A 22,881-nucleotide genomic window follows, 5' to 3' on the forward strand; every position below is an offset into this window, starting at 1 on the left:
AAACATTTTTTGTAATAAATAACCTATGTATGTAAATGCAATGTAGATCAACATTATTTTCATCCAAATACATGTAGTACGTTAAAGGTGATAATATTACCGGAAGTAAGGCGGAAGTACGGCTTTCACTTTTTTTTTTTTTTTTTTTTTTTGATTCGCTACTTAAATATTTAGTGGTAGTCGGTAAAAAATAAATAAATCAATAAATAGAGATAACTGTGTTTGACTGAACACGGTTTTATTCTGGAAAGGCTGACCGGAAGTTCTAACCGAACACGGTTTTATTTTGGAATGGCTGACCGGAAGTGCTACTGGTATCGCGCAGTAGGAGAAGGAGGTGGAGGAGGAATCTGGCTTCACACTGGTCTGTGTCAAACTGTGGACTGGTTTGACTTGTCACGGGTCCTTTTTAGTTAAACAATGTATGGCAGTCACAGGAAAAAAAGTAGGTAAAATTGAGGACAGAACCCAGCCGTGAGCAGTGAGGCGTCGCGCCGGAGACACTTTACGCATGATGGAGGAGCGGCCGGACGCCACTTTCAGAACCACCGGATCCGAGTGGCTGCTGCCCGTGTCTGAGTACCTGGGCTTTCCTCTGGACCAGGTAGGAGCATCTGGACACCAAGGACACATTTTCACTGAGTCTGAATGAACACCGTGCCGTGATTCTTTCAGGTTCACCGACGCCCACATGACTATTGATACCCATAACAGACTCATACTCCTGTTGATACTGGTCCAATATAGACTGAACATTAGTATTTCACAGGTTAAAACATCAGAATTTTGTACCTTAGGTTGTGCAATATGACCAAACTCATACCCAAACATCCAGCTGTGGAAATAATCATCAAACACCATGTGATTTTCTGTAGAATATTAATTGAATCTAGTATTTCAGCAACAGGTGTTCTGAGTTTATGTAAGTTGTTATCCTTGAAAATAAAAAATAAAAATAAAATAAAAAATCTTGCTGTCATTAAATACAATAGATTATTCAGTTTACAGAGCACAGATTTATGCTTCATATTTACACACAAGAAAATCCTACTTGCTTTAAAAGTCACAGCTATAAACAAATTTTTGCTTTTAATAATTATAATAATTTCCAAACCTGTAGGTACTTTCACAAAGATAAATCATGATGTTATATATTTTTCAGTAAATTCAGTATTAAATAGTCATAAGGAAAGGCATGTTTTTCCAATTTATTCAACAAATAGTAGTTACTTGGTCATTTTTTTGGTTATTTTTCCTCTTTTATTTTTACCTTTATATTCAAATAAGCATGTTACAGCATTTGAAATGTATGAAGGTAAATCGTAGAAAGTCAAATATAGTTACAAATACAGTCTTAAAATGTGAATGTACTCAAAAATATCAAAACCAAACATGCAATACCACAGGTGGAGGTTTTAATATCCTAGCTCAAACCTTTCACTAGCAAAATTGTTTTTTTTTCATATGTATACTTTATTTTTATACAAATTGTACAGTATACAGAACAAATAAACATAAAAACAGACCACAACAGTTAGAGCATCTAGGTTTGACCTTTTGACAAATAAAACACAGACAAGTTCTAGACAAATTAAGCAAAAAATTCCAATAAGCATACATAAGTATAAGATTGTACAAGTTCAAGGATTTCTTTTATTAATATAAACATCCCATTCTTCCCCACTGGTATTATTATTATTTTTTTAACATTTGTCAGCAATTTGTCTAAATGAGAAGGTCAGTCTTTCCATGTCATAAATAGCAAAACTGATTGCAATATATCAAAATATGATAACTTATTTTACTGTTACCTTAGGCAATATTAGGAATTATATGACAAAGTTACTGTGACTGCAGATTTAGTGGTATCTTGTTACCTCCAGCCTGCAGTTTAGACGAATAGCAGCATTTGTTGGAAGTTTTGAAGAAAAAAGGGGGTCCCTGTGGCAGTCTGTGGCACTCTAAAAGAAGGTTTAAAAGCCTCCTTTCTACACCCTTAAAGTAATATCTGTTTGGTTAAAAAAAAAATAATAATAACAGTACTGTCACATCAGTGTCATTCCACAACAGTTACATGACAGCAAGTGTGCACTGCTCTTCAGAATATATAAAAAGAAGTCACAGTTTTGTTGAGAAGTGGAAGTGCCCTATAATTCTCTTTGGAAAAAAATGCCTCTTTGGAAAACTTGAAAGCGGAAATTTAGCTGCAAAAAAGAGGCCAGCATATAAATATCTGGAATGATAGACAAAGTCGTCTAGGCAACAGAAGAAGCTAATATTTTATGTATAAGTTCCTCTTTTTGTCATTTGTGGGTAGAGTCCTTCTTTTGGTCTATGCCATGTTCAGTCTTCTTCATGTTTGTTGCATTCATGGACATTTCCAACCTGCTTCAATGCCACATGGAAGTAAAGCATCACCAAAATTAAGAAAAATATTACAGCGAGAGACAAAATAAATGATAGCACATAATATGAAATGGGCATTTTTCTATCAGGAGATCCAGGATAAGATGAATAAAGGCTAAATGAAATCATCATATATTGTCATGTTGCACAGCCCTGTTATTGCTAGCTTTTTTATCGTCGATAACCTAAGCATCACTGCAACACTACATGACTTTGCATTATTTTACAAGATAATTCACCACACTGGGACTCAATACTCTGTACTCCATTAGTTTATTGTTATGGTAGATAAACCCTCTCTCTGTATGATAACCCAATGTCCATCCCTCTCTCCCATACAGGTGAATTTTATGGCCTGTCAGCTGTTTGCCTTGGCCGCTGCCTTCTGGTTTCGTCTCTACCTCAGTCCTCGTCATGCCAGTCCTCTGTTCAGGCACGCGGTGGCCACTCTCCTTGGCACCGCCTTCCTCATTTTCTGCTTCGGATGGTACTATATGCTACTGACGCTCACACAGTGGTCCATTCATTTTCTGTCATATGATGCAACACCTCTCCACATTTTCTTCGCTGAGCCAGTGATATGACTAAATTACCAACACATGTTCACTTAATGCATGCGGCCCTCCTATAACTATGTTAAGTATGCGACGAGTGGCCCCTGGAAAAAATGTTTGTGACTGCACTTTATCCATAAGGACCCGGTGTCAGGGGTTTGGTTCTACAAGTGCATACAATGTATCACATACAAGTATAAAGCATTCTGTTGGAACTAAAACAGAGCAGAGAATAGATTTAGTCCTAATTATATTGTACATACAGGTGGGACAGTCCTCTAAATGTGTATCCTCTTTTACAGGTACTCCATGCACATCCTTACTGTGGTATTTGCAAGCTATGTAATCATCATAAAAGCTGATATCAACAATGTACACAGGTGAGTACTAGCCTGCATACCTTCACAAGGAATGGCCCTCTTTATCAAGAGCATATAGTCATAAACGCCTTAAATAAATTAAATCCCCTCCTTTAACCTATGAAATGAGTCGGTGTTCTGCGGTGTGTTGCATGATCTGTCATGAAGTGTTTGGGTTGTATGTGTAAAATTCATAAAGTAAATTTTTCTATGACTGTATTTTTATTTTTATTTTTACAACTTTCTCTTTATTGACATTTTCAAATTGAAATAACCAAAACAAAAACAAAACCAAAAAATTAAAAATAAAAAAAAGGGAAGGGGGCAATAGAGAACTAAGGTTAACAAAGGTCATTTCTATGACTATTTGACTGTATTATGTATGAAAATTTAGAATATAGAAGTTGTTACTTTAAAGAATGTTTAATAATATGGAGGCAAGTAATTTTAGGCACATTGGTAATCCAGCAGATTTCCTCACATGACACGTTTTGGAATGGGAATAGTGTCGCTATGTAGTTGTGTTGTTTATAACAGTAGTCTGTGTGGGATTCCTGTTGTATTACATCATGAGTGAGGTGCTCGGAGGACTGTTTGTCAGTCAGTCTGTCAGTCATGGTGTTGGCAGGTAGATGACAGTATTGCTGCAACAGATGCATGTCAGCTCAATGAAAGGGGTGCTATTCTTATTTCAGGAAAAACTTGTCAAACAAGATGAGACCAGAAACTCCTCTACGTCATTGGTGTGTGTGTGTGTGTGTGTGTGTGTGTGTGTGTGTGTGTGTGTTTGATGGGGTGGCAGACTGTGTAGAATGGAAAATGTCAGTTACACTAATTTTCTTTTTTTTGTTTTCTTTAACTTTGTCTTTTCTTAGTAGTCATAGACGTTACATATTTGAGTACTCTTTCAAAATGACTGAGTTTGCTCTTGAATGAAACTTGTAGATAAAATTTGATTATACCACTATATAGCACACAGCATTAGAATATTAAACAGAAAATCCATGCACTGAAAAATATGATAAGTTGATCTTATTTAATCGAATCTAGGAAACCGGTTACACTCAAAAAAGACGAGTAAACATGATCATTAGTCTTAAGTTAATTTTTCTTTATATCTACTACGTAAGTTTATTTAATTTACTTAAAAATATCAAGTGTAATTAAATGGATCTTTCTAAGTGTAAGAAAGTGCAACAAAGGATGATTAGTTTACAAGGTTATTTTTTATTCAGTCAAAATAATGTAACAGCAACACACATACATGTAAGCAGTACATGGGTAATTTTATCCAGTTAGGCCAGAACGGAGGTAGAAGAGGAAGGGAAGGGAATAGGACATTTAAACAGTTTTAATCTAACTTGGAATGAATCTCTAATTAGTTTTCGGTGTTTCTTTTCCACAAGAGACTCTCATCATGAGAAACGAGAGAGGAAGGCCTTCCCAAACGGAGAGGCAAAAAAGTTAAGAATAAGTAGGATTTCCAACTGGAATGAGCAAGACCACATGGACTGATGGTGTTTCAAAATGGCTGCTCCAAGAACAGGTGTTCTGGCTGATTCCACCTTCAGCCACATTGGTGGAACAGCTTAAACACACCTGTGGAGCCTGATTGTTTTGTGAAACTTAAAGTAAGGAACCTTGACATGTAAGCAGAGGTTCAAATCAGTGTGTTTGTGCATGTTACAGCACAACACTGAAACATGCTTGTTTACTTCTGGGGTTTCTGAGAATCCTAATGCTTCTTTCTGTCTAAAATTACCTTCAAAACTCCACTGCTCATCAACAGTCACTAACTAAGTGCCTCATGTCTTCTTCTTCTGTGGCATTTTTGACTGTGGCAAACCTCCTTAAAGGTGCTTAAAGAAGTAAAGTAGCACCACCAACTGGACTGGAGTGTGACTCCAGAGGGTGTTCAATACATGGACATAAAGTTTCATGTCCAGTTTTCTCCAGTGAACTTAGTTTTATACATCTTTAGGAGAAAATGAGTAAATAGTCAAAGTACATGAGTTAAATTAACAAGATAGTGAGAATTAAGTAAAGTATGCTAATATGATTTAAGTAACTAAAAGTATTACCTTTTAGAGTGTGTGTTTTGTCGTTATAAATCCTGGTTTGACTTATGGTCTCCTTACGTCTCGGATCCTTGATTGAACCCATGCAGTGTCATTTGTTTGGAACAAGTAGTGCTCCATGGACTTAGAAGTTCTGAAGTTCTGCCATATGTCTTCTGATTTCTATTAGATTTTCTTGCATAGCCTGTTTGAAACCATGTCGTATGTACTTTAAACCCACACAGGTGCTGTTTTATCCATGTGTTGTAATGCAAAACACTGAAGTCATAATCTCCACTTCCTACAAAGAATGTGAAATATTGTTGTGTTTACAGAAAATAGCTCCTCCAAAATCTGCCTATATCTGATCTATGTTTATCTATGTTTTAATCAGTTGATCAATAATGTCAGGTGGCTTCTGTCTTCAGTCTGACTGAGTTTTGTTCATTTCTCCACATACAGGTATTGCATGGTGATGGCTATGGGTTATCTCACAGTGTGCCAAGTGAACAGAGTCATTGTCTTTAACTATGGGATTCTTTCCACAGACTTCTCTGGGTAAGGAAAACCTTACTCACCCACTGGTTTCACCTCTGATCCTCTCCTTCTCCCTCTCTTTCTCTTCACCACACCTTCTTTCATGACAGCGCATTAGTCATTTTGGTTTTAGAGCAGTTATTATGTTATCAGTAAACGTTTCCAAACTGTGCTGTACCTGTGCTCACACAGTCACCACTGCCACACCGCTGTGTAAATACAGCACAACTGATTAGAAAACAGCGCCATGTATTGTTCATAGTTGACTTTGTTGAAGTGTACAGGGCTCAATGCAGCTTGGCAACTGTCAGACTGTTGGGTTAAGAACAAGGCATTCGAAAAATACTTATTTAACGCACTCTCCTTGTAAAAAATGTTTTTATTTATCATTAAATTACATACTCTCTATAGAATCCCCTCTCCTCATACACACACACACACACACACACACCAATGTATAATGATAAATACGTAATTAGTATCTGTTTTTGTCTTGTCTTAATTGTTGTCATGTCTTTCACACATTTGGTTAGATTTTCAACAGCAACCACTGAGCTGGCTAGTCCCACTGTCTTGTCTTATGTCTGTTTTGTCCCACTGTCTTGTCTCGTCCTGTCCCTGTACACTTTCGTCCATATGAGCCCTCCCTCTATGTACATGTATACAAGCAAGGAATGGATGAACATGTGAATATTAAGTTTGAGATTGTTACTTAAACATAAGCTGTAATTAAAAAGAAAGTTTGCCTCCGAAGAGGGATGGTGGTGACAGGTTAAAAAAACCGAAAAGGATCCCCAAAGAGCTCATAAACACGTGTTACTAGAAGAACTGCAAGGGGAATTCCATTTACCAAAATGAGGCCATGACTCCTCTGCATTGATGATTATTTCAGAAATGCGTTATTGCATAATCTTAAAAAAACACCATTATGAAATCTAAACTCTTCCCACAGACTCTAGCTAAAACCACATTACATCGATGGGTTCACACTAATGACAACTTTCTTTGATATGCTGAAAAGACAGTATATTTGTATTCAAGCTCCAAACTGGTCTTACATATGCATGAGTCCAGCCTGGGATGATGGGATTGTTTTTAGTGGAAGAGTTCATTATAGTTAGTGTTTTCTATTTGCTGTTTGTCCTCTGATGGGGACATTCCTGTATTTAGCAGCTACTTTGCCAAGTTTTAGTGTTGATGAATTTTCTGGCAGACTCACTTTGACGCTGTGTGACTTTGGTGATGAGCACCCTTTGGTCGGGTCATATATTGAATTGGAGTCGTAGTATTTTTAAAGTTTCTGGACTGATGCTAAACGTGAGCGGCAGAGATTTGCTGGTTTAATATTGTTGCCGATGTGACGTTTACGGGTATCCATGACGATATAATGTGTTGGTTTTCCTAATGTTAGATGTCAAACTGCAAAGATGTCCAACGTCTGCATTTGTATATGTGTTTCCATAATTAGATAGGATTTTGGATTTGTGCAAAGCAGCAGATGGAACTGAACCGAGTCAAAATCACCACCAGCACAAGCTCGACATGGAAAAACAGAGTGTCATGGCCACAGTGGTGAGCGTCGCACATACTGGTCGGCCTGGCACCCTGGAAATGTTTCTCTAAACCCGACTGCCAACTCTCATCGAGCTGGCACTGCCATCCACACTGCCAGTCCCTGTCGGCCTCGGTTTTCCATGCCGTGCTCACAATGCGGCTCACTCACACACAGAACCCAGTGCGTGTGTGTGTGTGTGTGTGGTGTGTGTGTGTTGTTTGCCTTTGTGTGCTCAAACTCACATTCTCAGGACACAGAGGTCTCTATCTGTGAATGAAACCAGAAGAGTGGGTGTGAAACTGGTCTGTTGAAACCTACTGTACAGGATCTGCAGCATGTTACCTCACACTCAGCACTTCTAGGGATGACAAATAGCTGCTTCCCAATAAACCCACGAAAAGTCAGGAGCTTCAACAAACATAATCCAAACTTGAACATCAACAGTGGCGTCTAAGACATATCTAGGCATTTACTCGCTTTGTTGTTTAAATTGTCATACTGTAATCTGTGTTTGTTCCACGTGTCTAATAAAGTTTAGAGTTTGGATTTTTCGACGTGGAGATCTGGCTTTACTGGTTTTAAAGAGACACAACAGCAAAGTGAAATTTAGAAATGTTAACAGATTAAATGGATTATGGATTGAACTGATCTGACCTGAGTGGAAATGAATGAAGTGATTCACAAGGGAAAGTGAATCTGTAGTCGCACAGATATTCATTCATTCATATTCATTATTATGTCTGGTAAATTGAGTCTCAGTTTCCTTTCATTGTGGTTTGAATAAATGTTTTTTTTCTGTCTACATCATCTCAAAATACAGGGTGTCCCATAAGTCTCCATACATAGGAAAAATAAACGTTTCTTGACATAAACCATTTTTATTTATATAATATGCTCTATATGACTGCCATTTTGTCGGGAACAAACTGATCCAAAACACTTGCTGTTTTTTTGAACTTGACAATAAGTTTTGCCACAGTGTCGTGTGTGATACTCGTTCCATGTTTTCTGTTAAATGCGCTTGCAACCATACGACTGCTTGCTGAACCAGCCATCAGGATGATTTCAATTCGTTGCTCTTTATTCAAATGCATTCTTTGGGTTATCTGAAATATAAAGAAATACATGTTAGAACCATATATGTATGGAATGTATTATGTCTCCTATGTATGGAGACTTATGGGACACCCTGTAGTTTTCTTTACACAGGTACTGGCTGTCTATGACTGGAGAAACATTAACACAGTCATTGTATTACAAGTAAAACACTGTTTGCATATTTACTTTTTGTCGCACAAAAAAGTCTCCAGAGAAATAATCACAATTTTATGATTTTTGCTAATTTCAGACATTCATTGGAAGGCAACAAAACATGTTAACTGAACTGATTTAAAGAAAGAGCAACAACAAAAAGAAAAAAACAAAAAAGAAAAAACCATAATAAAAAGTTTTTCATTAAATGATAATGGCTGAAGAATCATTGAAGTGTTTACAAGAGGAGCTTGGCTAGAGCCAGGATAGTTCCAGTGACAAGGATAGGGATAAAAGTGACTTTTTTCATGAGACATTTCTGCTGCTTGTTGTCTCCTCATTTCTATTTGTAAATTTTACAACATTTAAACAGTTGAATTGATCTGTTAAATCTCTTCTCTGCTCAGGCCTCTGATGATAATCACCCAAAAGATCACCACATTGGCTTTCCAACTCCATGACGGTAAGGCAGAGGAGAGGATTTACGCAAAAAAACAACACGCATATTACATGAAAAGAAATTGTTCTAGACAAAAAGACTGAAATGGAGTGATGACACTGGGGAATGGGAGGCTGGAAATGGAATTTGCAGGCAGGTTAACATCTAACTTTGTCCTTTGTTTTTCAGGTATGTGTAAGAAGGCTGACAAACTGACCCCGGAACAGAGACTTCTAGCTATACAGTAAGGATTCACCTGTGTAATTAAATACCAATGATATGAAATATATTTTCAAAGTTGTAATAAGACTGTGACATGCAGACCTGTGTGGGGAAAGTTGGACTTTTTTGGTGTCAGCAAAAACAGACAACCGCATAAACAATTATTGGTAAATAATGATCAGCTAGATCCCATCCCCGATCCCACCAACTATCAAACATTAGGTACTTTCAGAACACCTGCAGGTACTATATATGTGGATCAAAATACATTTCCACTAAAGGTTCACCCTGAATTAACACCTCATTTAACCTCCTAAGACCCAGGAAATGTCAGAAAAGGACAAACTTTTTTTGTTTTTTATTAAATAAGTGTTTATATTGGAAACATCATGATGCAACAGTTTTTTCAGATGCAGTTTTTAAAAATTTTATGCAATCTCCTTTGTGGTGGACAGTTTTCTTTTTTTTTGTGTACAGTTGAGAAACTCTTGTCCACAAATGTGGACAGAAAACCCATAGCTGGGTCTTCGAAGGTTAAAGAATAAATACATGTTTCTTTTCCTTTAGCTACGAAGGACAATGACAAGGAGATGTCAACCATGGTGAATAGCTTGTTCATGTAAAAAGCATGCTGGGAAATTTCGAGACAAATCATCATTTTGCATGGAAAATGTGACATTTTATGCATGTGAATAGATAAAATCACATTCATCAATACACCATGCATGCCATGTTGAAATAAATGTCAGTATATATTAAAATAATAATGTGTGCATCTCTAAATGTAGGAGTCATTTTTGTTTGTTACTTTATCTAAAAGTCTCTTGTGTACCTGTGGGTTGGGTATAATTTAGAATTTTCTGAGCTCCAGTATTTGTTAAATGAGTTGTTTGAGGAAAGAAAGGGATAAAGCGTGGATTATTTGCAAGAGGACACACTTTATCTGGTTAAAATTCACAAAGTTCTTGATACCTAACCCTTTATTTCATTTAATCAGGGTTCCCACGGGGTCTTAAAAAGTCTTAAAAGTCTTGAATTTACAAATCTGCATTTAATGCCTTTAAAAAAAGCCTTTAAAATGTATTAACTTTGATATGACAGGTCTTAAGTTACGTTGCCATAAACTTGTTGGCTGTATTGTGTTTAAATGAGAATCAGTTGTCAAGTAACTTGCCTGGTTAAATAAATAAATGTGTCTGTTAAATGTCCAAGCTGCAAAGAAAGCAACATTAGTCTACTGAATTCCACCCGTTTCAACCCAACAGTTTATTTTGAAAGTAGGAAATGAATCGGAACGGTGGGAATCAAGGCGTTGGAGTAAATAAATACATTTTCCTAAATTCTAGGAGCCACTGGTAAAATAATTTTTGCGTGTATGGCTGTGAATGGGCATTAAATCATTTTCTTAGTAGTCTTAAAAAGTCTTAAATTCTGCACTGCAACTTTTACTTTAATATGTGTGTGTTTTTATTTTTATTTTATTTTATTTTATTTTGATTTTATGTGTTGTTTTCTTACTCGCTGTTTTTAATCACCTTTTATATGTTTCTTTTATAATGTTTTAAATGTGTTTCTTTTTGTTTCTTTTATTTCAATGTCCTGTGTGAAGCACCTTGAATTGCCTTGTTGCTGAAATGTGCTATACAAATAAACTTGCCTTGCCTTGCCTTAAATTTAACTTGTAGAAATCTGTAGGAACCCTGTTTAATGTTGTGTTAAAGCTGCAATTCTGGTGTGAAAACCTGGTCCAAATCAGTGTTTAGAGTTGAGAATATTGTGTGTAAATGGAAAAGAGTCACCTGTTGTCATTGACAAGACATTTATTTAATACAACATACACCTTTAGTCCATCTCACTGTGTGACTAAATCAGTAAAATAGCACGCTTTTCTCATTCTGCCATCCACGTTACCCCAAAAACATAACTAACCTGAAGGGGAAATAAAAGCCACTAATTCCTGGTGTTTATTCACTCTGCAGTAAGAGGCCATCTTTAATCGAATACCTGAGTTACAACCTCAACTTCCTGAGCATCCTGGTGGGACCGTGCAGTAACTATACAGACTACATCGACTTCATAGAGGGCCGACACATCAGCAGGAGGCTCCGGCACCATTCTGGGACGTGTAATGGGCAGAACGGCTACGACATGACACCGGAACCATCCCCGCTGGTAAGTACCTGAAATGATTTCAAATCCCTGAAATCCATTTCCAGACTGCTGCTCCATTTTATAATTTAACGTAATGGCATAGTGTAGCGTGGCTGGAGTGCTGTAATAGAGGTAGTTTGCAGCAGCAGTTCTCTGTAATAGCTCAGAATGTCACCTTTGCTCGATGAAATCATTTTTTTCCTTTTGCTGCTTGATCTGGAAGTTTAAAAGTAAAGGGCTATTAATAAAAACTTGCTTGCAAAGCTTAAAGAGTCCTCGAAATGGAAATTAACAGGGTGACCATGTATTCAATGATAGTTTAACCCTTTCATGCATAGAGGTCACTGCAGTGGACAGCTATTCTCCAGCTGTTCTCTTGTATATTCATGGGTTTTATTGTTTTAGTTCCATATCAGCCAACACAGTGGACACTTATGCATCATCCCATACAGTGCATTTCATACCATTACTGTAACTATGCTGTTCTTGATAAACCTGATCTGCAGTGACATGTTTTAGTGTAAATCAACAAACAAAACAGTTTTGTTTTGTTTTTTGCATATTATCTCCATGAAATGAATAATAACTAGTATTAGAGTATGTTTAAATGTGGGAAAACATCTGATTAACAGCATTAAAAATGTTTTTATTGCATACTTTTCCATATCACGTTCTGATATTAGGTTTTAAATACATGTGTCTTTGCTTGAAAAATTAAATGCATGCGGTCCGGCTGAGTGGACAGTTTTGTAACTCCTTTAAAAAAAAAAAAATCCCTAAATCACATGTTTTTTTCATGCCTAAAGAGCAGTAAAAACACACAAATATTGTGACCAAGGTTCTCATAATTGCATGAAAGGGTTAAAGAAATTTCTCTGTGTTTACCTTTAGAAAAGATTACGTAAACACTATTATTACTACTATATACACTTCTATTATACACAGTATTTGGGGTCCCTTTTACAGCCCGTCTGATGTGGGATTTTTGGGGCTGATGTCGATACTGACATTGGAGGCTAAAAAAAGCCGATAGCCGATGTATTGGCCGATAACCTATATATCGGCTGATGTATGAAATAAGAACATTGATCTACACAGGATATAATAGTCTTATATTAGATAATGGTGGACATTAACAGTTGCATCTTTGTTTCTCTAACAAAGATCATTGACACAACTTTAAAATGCTGTGTAATAGTCTTATATTAGACTAGTATGTGACCTGTGGGGAACCGTGGGTTGTAGATATGGTAGTTTTTATGCTGAGGAGAGCAGACTTTTGGGAAAAGATGTGAGTCCATATTTTATAAGTAGTGACATAAAAATCGTTTGGTTAATAATTCTTTACAAAGTAGGTGACAATGAATATACAGTATTAATACCCAGGCGCACCTGCAGAATGAAATTGTGAGGAACACAGGACGCTGGAGGGGTAGCAGTCCATCTGTGTTGGAGCTGAGGGACAGAGGTCCTTGATTTTTGGAGCAGGGGGGATAGCAGTCTGTGATTGGGGGTGTGGGGGGGTGCGGTAGAGTGATTGTCAGAGCAGAAGTGAAAGTGAAACTGATACACTTTACTGTTCCTCTAACTCTCTGGGCAGCACACACACAAGCAGGAGCAGCGAGCGACAGAATCTCCGTGCAGCAAAAAAGTTAATATATCGGTCACATATTGATGTTGATTAATCGGTGATGCGCTATAATCGGCCCAATTAATCGGTCGGGCTCCAATCCCTTTAGGGTTAGGGTTAGTGTTTCTGCAGATAAATACACTGTCACGTGTTTCTAGTGGCACATAAGTAAGGATGCAGAAGTATTATTATTAGATACATGGAATCTGTTCATATTTTTGAAAATCTTCCATATTTTTTATTTTTCAAACAATATTTTTATTGACATTTTTCTCATATACACACATACACTTGTAAATATGCATACAATTATAGCATGTATGACATGTCTTTTTATTTGATATTTGTGTGATTTTATGCTTTGATAATTGTGCATAAACACTCGTTGCCCCAAAAAAGGATGGACCCCTTTTTTATTTTAACAATATCTTTTACTAATTTATCTATGTGTATTAATGCATTTCATTTTCATGTTTTCTTTTTATGTTGAGTTAATTTTGCCTTTTTTAATTATTTGTATTGTTTGTACTTTCTTGTCTTTTAGGTTGAAAACCCAATAAACATGAAATTGTTTTAATGGATGAAATTTCAAATGTCTATAAAAACATCAATTTTGGTGCAATTTACTTCAAACTTGGCACATATATAGAGGCAAATGATATGCTGACATCAGCACATGCATAGACATGATGATATCAGCTGGATCGATGCCAAAATAAGCTGCAGTACATGTGAGGGGTGGGGTTTGTTGTGCCTGGCACCACTTGTTTTTCCTAAAATCTTTAATAAAAATTTAAGTGTTTAAAAAAATGAAAAGTCGTTCATAAGGCTGGAGTTACATACATGCTGTAGGTTTTAGTGACTCAGGTTTGCACCATGGAGGAATTTCGGTGCTTAATTCCTCCATTTTCTGGCCGTAGTCAAAAGTGAAATTTTTCAGGACCTGATTTTGGGGAGGCTTTGATCATCTGGTGATCTCTGTTCAGCAGTTTTTCTTGTATTTTCTGCAGAATGCCGTATGTCGAAAACTGCTGATCTGCTGCGGCTGTATGCTGTTTTTCCTCATCGTGACCCGGTCCTTGCCGATAATTTACAACGTTGACCCCCACTTTGTCGCCAACGCCCCCTTCCTCACCAGGCTTACCTACGCCTTTTTCTCCATACAAGCAGCCAGACCCAAGTTCTACTTCGCATGGACGTTAGGTGAGATCTGTGTGTTGATAGTAGCTGCTGATATCAGGACAGACGAACTGCATTTTTATTGATGTGATGAAATCGTTTCCTCTGTCTTGGTAGCTGATGCCGTCAACAACGCTGCAGGTTATGGTTTCTTGGGGATGGATGAAAATGGAAAACCATCCTGGGACCTTATATGCAATCTCAATATCCTGGGGATTGAGGTACCTTTGAGGTTTCATAAGATTAAAACCACCACAGTAACACCATACTACAACCCCAAGTAAGAAATGCTTGGACAAGTATGGAAAACTTTAACGAAAAAACATCCTGAAATATTAAAAGTCACTTTAACTTGTCTTTTATTGTAGACAGTATGAACAGAACATGTTACATTGGAAATTTTACACAGAAAAAGGGAATTTAGGGAGAATAATCATGAAATGTAAATGTTTTAAAATTGCATTCTCCATATTATTTTAAATATCTCCTATTCAGTGGTGCATTTACATACTCTGTCAAATCCATCCAAATCATATTATCATAATTTGTTATTGAACTTTTTTTCAGACAGCAACTAGTTTTAAGACCTTCATAGACAACTGGAATATTCAAACAGGGATTTGGCTCAAAACGTAAGTGCTTCAAATCCGAACAGTAACCTGAAAACACAAATACCTCCGTTTTTTTCTTCTTTATAATGTTCCATTGTCCTCGTCTCTTCAGGGTGTGTTACGACCGAGCCCCACGCCACAGGTTACCTTTGACCTTCGTCCTGTCTGCCCTTTGGCACGGCGTCTATCCTGGATACTATTTCACCTTCCTCACTGCTATCCCCATCACCATGGCTGCACGAGCTGTAAGTACTTCCTCTTCATTAAATAAAAAATATGACAGTAATAATGGCAATAATAGGGACTGCAATGTACAATTATGCACAAGTATTAGGAATGAGCATTGTAATTACTATTTGAAGCTGAATAATAAAGCCACTTTAAGTAACTTTGATTTGGTGTGATGTCATCATTCAACTAAAAGAACAAGTGGTGCCAGGCACAACAAACCCACGTATTGTAGCCTATTTTGACATTGATCCAGCTGATGTCATCATGTCTATATGTGCTGATGTCAGCATATCAACTGCCTCTATATATGTGCCAAGTTTGAACTAAATTGAAACAAAATTGATGTTTTTATTGACATTTGAAATGTCACCCATTATAAGTAAATGGGAGAAGAAAAAAAGATTATAAAAATTCATTTAAAAAATTTGAATTTTTACCTACTTTTCCCAAAATGTAATCACATGTAATCTGGGTCACTAGCAATGTATAAACCCAATTTGCTATGAATTCAAGCAATAGTTTTGCTGCTACAGACGTGAAGTTTCACCCATTATAAGTAAATGGGAAAAAAAAAAGATTTAAAAAAAATTCATCAAAAATTTAAACTTTGACCTACTTTTCCCAAAATGTAATGACATCTATTCTGGGTCACTAGCAATTTATAAACCAAATTTGGTATGTATTCAACCAACAGTTTTGCTGCTACAGACATTAGAAATTTCGCCCATTATAAGTAAATGGGCAAAAAAAAAAAAATTATAAAAATTCATAAAAAATTTGAACTTTGACCTACTTTTCCCAAAATGTAAAGACATCTATTCTGGGTCACTGGTAATCTATAAACCCAATTTGGTATGAGTTCAACCAATGGTGTTGCTCCTACAGTGTTACCAAGCAAACAAACAAACAAACAAACTGAACCAAAAACAATACCCCTGGCCTCAGATACAGATAACAGTGTAAATATGCAAATACTGTATGGTAGAACGTAGTAGTAGTTAAAAGTAGTAGTAGTAGTAACAGTAATAGTTAAAAGTAGTAGTAACAGTAGTAACAGTAATAGTTAAAGTAGTAGTAGTAGTAGTAGCAGCAGCAGTAGTAGTATGAATCTGTTCCAGCTGAGGAAGGACAGTCTAGAACTAGAACTGCACAGTTTTGGATACAAATGTACGACTCTTACTTCATCTTTGTAAAACCAGATGCGGAAGTCCATCCGTCACTTCTTCCTGGGCTCCAGAGGTGTGAAGCTGGGATACGACATTATAACATGGGCTGCCACCCAGCTGGCCATCTGCTACACAGTCATGCCCTTTTTACTTCTGGCAGTTGAGCCAACTCTGGTTTATTACAGGTACGTTATTCCCACCTTAACTTCTGCTTTTCTCAGTGAAATACATGAGCGATACATGTATAATTGTTTTTCTGGTCCTTTTCTGATTTCTGATTTGTCAGTTTCAGTTTTCTTCATTTCTAAAAACTGTTATTCACTGCATATATACACATTTTACTTGTTTTTCTGTTATGAAAAATTTGACCATACAGTACTGCGCAAAAGTCTTAGGCCACCTTTTTTTTTTTTTTTTTTTTGCAGGGTTGAAATACATAAGACATTTATTTCTCATTCTTTTTTCTTCAGATACAAGAAATATATGTATAGCCTTAAAATACACACAAACTGAACTAAAAGAGTTGTAAAGGTTGAAGTAAATATTTAGTGTGACCCCTGACCCCATGACAAGAAGCAGCACAAACGATTAGAAACGTCTGACCAAGGTTATCATAGTTTGGGATTTTTCATTCTAGTTTAGTTTTATTTAATTTGGACTTTTTCTTCTCTAATTCAGTTAGTTTTAATTAGTTTTTAGAGCAGGTTTGCTAGTTTTTATTAGTTTTCTTCTTTTTTCTAAATGCTGTTTTAGTTTAGTTTTAGTATTAGTTTTACTTTTTTCATATCTTATATCTTCCTCGCTGTCGTATTCAAAGAAATCCCTTACAGAACTCTGCTGCTTTCTCCAAACTTTAGTCTCCATATGTTGTCAGGTAGAGTAGGGACAAGAAGACGACTCTAAACAACAACTGACGAAAAAGACGGACCGTGAAGTGCTGTATGGTGCCGTTAGCTAAAATTGCTCGAGCGAAATAAATCGATTTCATATCAATCCGACATTGACAAAGATAAAAACGAATGGAATTTCAGTCATAATTTTAATACGTTTTAGTTAGTTTTGTAAGCACACAATACAGTTTCAGTTAGTTATTTTTTTTCCTTTTAATTATAGTTTTTATTTATTTCAGTTATACTGTATATTACTTTTTTATAGAAGCTGTTTTCTTCCCTGAAACTTTAGTTTTTAATGCTGTGCATACTTACTATATATCCAGATTGTATCTTAATATAGAGACTGATAAATGCATATGTGTGGTTATTATAATATAACTTTATTAAACCAACACACCTAATGTTGGCCTAAGACATCTGCGTAGTACTGTATGTTAGTTGGACAAAATACATTTTCTAAACTTTATATCTAAAACTGCTCCAAATGTTTCCAAATTCTGTTACTATTACTGCAATGTCAATACAACTGCATTAAAACAGATACAGCGTTTTTTTTTTTTTCTTTTTTTTTTTTTTGCACAAATCCAACAGAAAATGAATTGCAGTATATCTCACTTTAACGTGTCAAAACCATGATACATGTTGAGTTTAACAGCCCGGTACCAGAACCTCTGCAGATGATATGTTTTATATATTTGATGAGCACAGAATCAGATGGATTTAAGACGTAGTCACTGTTTGCTGCTTATGGATATTCAACCGCAAAACAGGCTAATTCTGCTAACTGGCTGATTATTTCATGCATTTTTAGTTTAGATGTGTTTTTCTTTGTTACATGTAATTAAGTAGTTCTCTGGGTTTACAATCAAACTTTTCATGATTGTTGCTCACATTTCGTATTTTGCATGTTTTCCCACTCATTAACTATTCTGCTGAGTGTAGATTCTTAAAGTTCCGCTGTTCCCTCTCCTCTCCTCTCCTCTCCTCTCCTCTCCTCTCCTCTCCTCTCCTCTCCTCTCCTCTCCTCTCCTCTCCTCTCCTCTCCTCTCCTCTCCTCCCTTAGGTCTATGTACTTTCACATGCACATCATCAGCATTCTGGCTGCATTCGTCCTGCATCGGAAACACAAACCCAGGGAACCCTCTGCCACCACCAAAACGTTTTCCTCCAGCGCTCAGTGCCAGCCTCTTCACTCCAACAACAATGACAAAGTGGAGTGAAACCCACCCTTTACATTCTTCTTCCACTCTGCTCTCGGTCCACAGTGTTCTCTCAGTGACAAATGAATTTCCCCCAACGGGCGTTCATGCAACTTAAATTGGGAAGGCATTGTGTTATTTATTTTTTTCCCCGGACAATACACTGCAAAGAGAAGAGAAAAATAAGCAGATTTGAACTTGTGACACTCAAAGGACATGGGATTAAGTTAGAAAAAAAAAAGCTCCAATCATTCTTCAGGCACGTCTCTGGTGCCGCCCCCTTCCACTTTCCCCTGCATCTGCCCTCATTCCCCTTTCCGTGGCCATCTCAACGCCAGCCTACCCACTCCACGAACAATGCAACAGTGTGAACAGAGAATGGAGGCTCGCTTTCCCTCCTGTCCTCCATGGGCTCCGTCTTACTGAACGGCGGGATGGAAGCCAGCGCAGTGGGAGAGCGACTCATAAACAGTTCACCAATACCAGGACACACAAATGCGCACACAAACTCCACATGCCCCAACTAACTTAGACACACTCGTACTCGGTCACACTCGGGTGGCGCACAAAGGCCACCCTTGTGTAGCCACAATAAAAGACCAGGCCAAGAGGAGAGGGAGGCTGTGTACCCACTGCACCCATGATGTTGTAGCTGTGTGAAAGTGTGTGTGTGTGTAAGAATCATGTCATGAAAACCCTGGGCTGTCATGGCATCGCCCACTGTGTTTGATAAAACACCACTTTGGCCACCAGGTGGTACATGCAGCTCTCACACCGCCCACTGAAACTCCTCTAAAGCAGCATGAAAGTGTCTCCAGGTGAGCACTGACTGCAGGTAAACACTTAATTACACTTTCACCGGATAAACATGAACGACCTCTAAGGAGAAACAGGAAGGAACTGAGGTGAAGACATCATCATTTATAATCAAAGGAATAGCATCAGTTCCCCATCTGTCACTTTTTTAATATATTTAACCTTATCATGCACACGGTGCTGGATACCTGTCATGATACTAACCGAACAAAAACCCAGTTTCTCTGCTTGCGAGGCAAACAGTGGAAAATATGACAGAAACATAAATGCGTCAGATGTGTTATTTAGCAGCGGCAGTAGTGGTGCTATGTTTGTTCGATTATTCCACCTATTTTTTTTTTTTCCAGAGTTGATTTAACAGAGACATCTGCTGGTTGGTTGTTCTGTCTGAACTAAGTAATGAAGGCAAAACCATGTGGGACCGACTGAACCCGTCACACTGCAGTATATCCCCACACAGAGCAGCAGGTGTATTGACTAAAATCACTACAATTCACTCGTCTCTTATCACTTGATTTTTACTTTTGCACAATCACAGTAAAAGTGTGTGTGGGGGGGTGTAATGATTACAGGTGAGCTCTTTTTAAGTCAAATTTATGCTCTACAAAAAAAAAAAAAAAAATTTACAAATCTCTAATATATTACTCAAGATGTTCGGAGTGAATGGGAGCTGTTAAAATGTCACCGTAGCTTGGTTATTAATGGTGCTATTTGCTGCAGGCGAGCTTCAGCTTCAACATGAATGAATTGCTATAATGATCTTCCATAGCGACGCCTTTCATTTGCAAAGCAGCAACATTATTTGACACTTTAACAGCAGCTTGTGAAAGAAAATCGGTTACAAATGTCACAGTTTTTTCTCAATGCCTTACACAGTCAGTACGTAAAAAATGATTAGACCATCAGAAGTTATCAAAAACAATGTTTACACTGCAAAAATCCAAATCTTACCAAGTGTATTTTTCTCATTTCTTTTCAAAATATCTCACCACACTTAAAATAAGACATAATCACCGAAAGAGTAACTTTTCAGTGACATGTAAGAACTTATTTTTAGGCAATAGATCTTGAAAATCTTATTAAGATAATTTTCACTTGTTCACAGATTTTTTCTTTTTTTTTTTTTTTTTTTGCTTAATTCAAGATTTTTTTGCTTAATTCAAGCAAAAAAATCTGCCAATGGAACAAGTGAAAATTATTTCAGTAAGATTTCTTAAAATAAGGTTTTCAAGATCTGTTGTCTAAAAATACGTTCTTATATCTCACTGAAAAGTTACTCTTTCTGTGATTATGTCTTATTTTAAATGTGATGTGATATTTTGAAAAGAAATGAGAAAAATACACTTGGTAAGATTTGGATTTTTGCAGTGTATGCAATCAAGTACTAACTTTTGTGTGTATCATATGACTAAAACAGAAAAGAAAACATGGAATACCTAAAAGCACTGTTTTTGTCAGTACAATGTCATAGATACTGATGTAAGAACTGAAGTGATTTTGGTTATTATCAAGAAAACATAGAAAATGGATAGATATCAGCTCTGAAATTAAAGTCTTATGAGCTATTTTTGTTGTTATCATTATATTTGTCCAAATAAATGGACCTTTAGTTGTACCAGGCATTAAAATGAAAAAGAAATTGAAGAAAACAAAGGTGGTCTAATAATTTTTTCCACGACTCTGAGGTTAGATGAATCGTGTTGCTGCAACAGTTCTGCTTAAAACGACTTTGCAGGCCTGTTATGTTCACGACTCAGTTTACACATTGATGCAGTTCTGTAGTTTTAACACGTAAAGCCTCTGTTTTTTTGTGACGTGGATGATGAAATCTGTTGTCACACATTTGCATTTATGGAGGAACAGCTAGTGTGAATTTTGTTAAACAGATCCCACATATAAAGTATTTAGCTTCTTATTGGAAACAGGAAAAGGAGAAGTGCAATTTAACCAGCGCGTCGGTCTCCGGGGGCTCATTAGAACAAATCTCCTCCTGGCTAAATTATTTATGTCTGGGGTCTTTAGGATGGCAATATTTGCTTGTAATATGTGTTGATTTTTCTGTATGTGTGTGTTCAAGTATGCGTTCATACCACTCCTGGAGTTCATGTGTTGGTAGTGGCTACAATGGGGGACATTTAGACTCTGCTATAACTGTGCCAGAGGCCGTTTTGCCTGCATTTATAAACCTGTTTTCACTGAAATTTTCAAGCCTAGCCTCTACTGAAGACTGACTGCAAACACAAGAGGCATGTGTGCTGAATAGTGAAGATGTTTTAACACGAAATACCTTCATTAACTGATACTAGAGGAAGCGTTTTAATTTTGCTTTTGTTTTTTCCAATAACTCGTTGCACTATGTCTGCATGGTAACGTGTTTTAATGCAGGGATATGAGTGACAAGTGGCACATATACAGTATGAATGTGTTGTCAGAGTGAGCAGCTATTTGAATGAGTTAATACAGATGATGATGATGTGTTTTTCTACATGTTTTTGCACACTTATGAGTGATCACGTACTGACTTTGTGTGCGAGTTTATTTCTTAATTCTCATTTTAGTATTGTTCACTTTCAGAGGAAAGGAGTGTGTTGTGTATTAATAATAACAAATAACAAAATAAAGCTTGACAGAAACCGTTTTTTTTTCCAAAGCTTTTGAGTTATCCATGTTCAAGTTCGTGTTTTCGGTAATACATCAAACCCTCTCTGTCTGTTTATGCTCTAAATGGCTGCAGTCCGTCCCATGTGACACCCATCTTATCCCCTATGACCGATATATAGACCTGTGTGTGTGTGTGTTGTCATCCAGTGTGAGTTCACTGTCAGCTAATGACACCAGGGGGAAAAAAAAATAGAACAAAGATGATAACAAGCAGTAACAAAATATCACTCTGCTGCTATAGCGTTACAGTCTGAGCTGAGAAAGTGGTCGGATGCTTGGAAGAAGTAAAATGAGTCCACACAAAAACCTCAGCTCCTGCAAAATAATTGAGTCCTCTACACTTTAATCACTCTGACCTACAGCATCAGTTATTTTGGATTTCTAAAAAAAGACTTTCCTCATTAAAAAACAGGCTCACTTGGAGATTTCTGAGTGAATTAAATTTAGGTTCTTAGGAATTATTGCAGATCCATGTGATTTTTAACTACGTAATAAAGCAGAGGTGTCAAACTCATTTTAGTTCAGGGGACACATACAGTCCAATATGATGTCAAACAGGCCAAACCAGGAAAATAATAAGTGAAAAAAGTCAAATTACATTATGAAAATGTTTATCCCTGTAACTAAATGTTCATACAGCGCAATAGGATCTGAAGGGAGTCGGACCAGTAAAATACTATAATAATAACTTATAAATAATGAAAACTTCAAATTGTTCCTAGTTTTAAGTGTAAAAATGTAAAGTTACATGAAAATACTTCCATTTCCTACTGTCGTTTCACAAAAAAAGTGAATAACCTAAACAAAAATGAACATGAAATGTCTTAAGTAAATGTAGTATTAACAATATTATCCTTGCTACTAAATGTTTCATGTATTTTCAGATCTACTGTGATCTGTATGTTTAATATAATATACAGCATAATATTTTTCAAAATTGCACACATTTTTCTTAAGAAATTTC

General features: G+C 36.7%; 1 protein-coding gene and 1 long non-coding RNA gene across 2 annotated transcripts; both read left to right on the forward strand.

The window, feature by feature from the left end:
• The first annotated feature begins 332 nt into the window (after positions 1–332).
• mboat1 (membrane bound O-acyltransferase domain containing 1) lies at positions 333–20,239 on the forward strand. The gene is made up of 13 exons (XM_030158823.1): positions 333–604; positions 2,748–2,893; positions 3,263–3,340; positions 5,839–5,934; positions 9,127–9,182; positions 9,348–9,402; positions 11,360–11,552; positions 14,172–14,364; positions 14,458–14,561; positions 14,908–14,972; positions 15,064–15,196; positions 16,382–16,533; positions 18,305–20,239. Exons 1-13 carry the CDS (start codon positions 512–514, stop codon positions 18,459–18,461), a joined length of 1,521 nt encoding a protein of 506 aa, XP_030014683.1. The 5' UTR covers positions 333–511; the 3' UTR covers positions 18,462–20,239.
• Positions 20,240–20,581: 342 nt separating this feature from the next.
• Positions 20,582–21,893, forward strand: LOC115436097 (uncharacterized). The gene is made up of 2 exons (XR_003937775.1): positions 20,582–20,625; positions 21,120–21,893. It is a non-coding gene; the product is annotated as an uncharacterized LOC115436097 (long non-coding RNA).
• The last annotated feature ends 988 nt before the right edge of the window (positions 21,894–22,881 follow it).

The sequence above is a fragment of the Sphaeramia orbicularis genome, chromosome 16 (genome assembly GCF_902148855.1).
Source record: "Sphaeramia orbicularis chromosome 16, fSphaOr1.1, whole genome shotgun sequence".
Lineage (NCBI taxonomy): Eukaryota > Metazoa > Chordata > Actinopteri > Kurtiformes > Apogonidae > Sphaeramia > Sphaeramia orbicularis.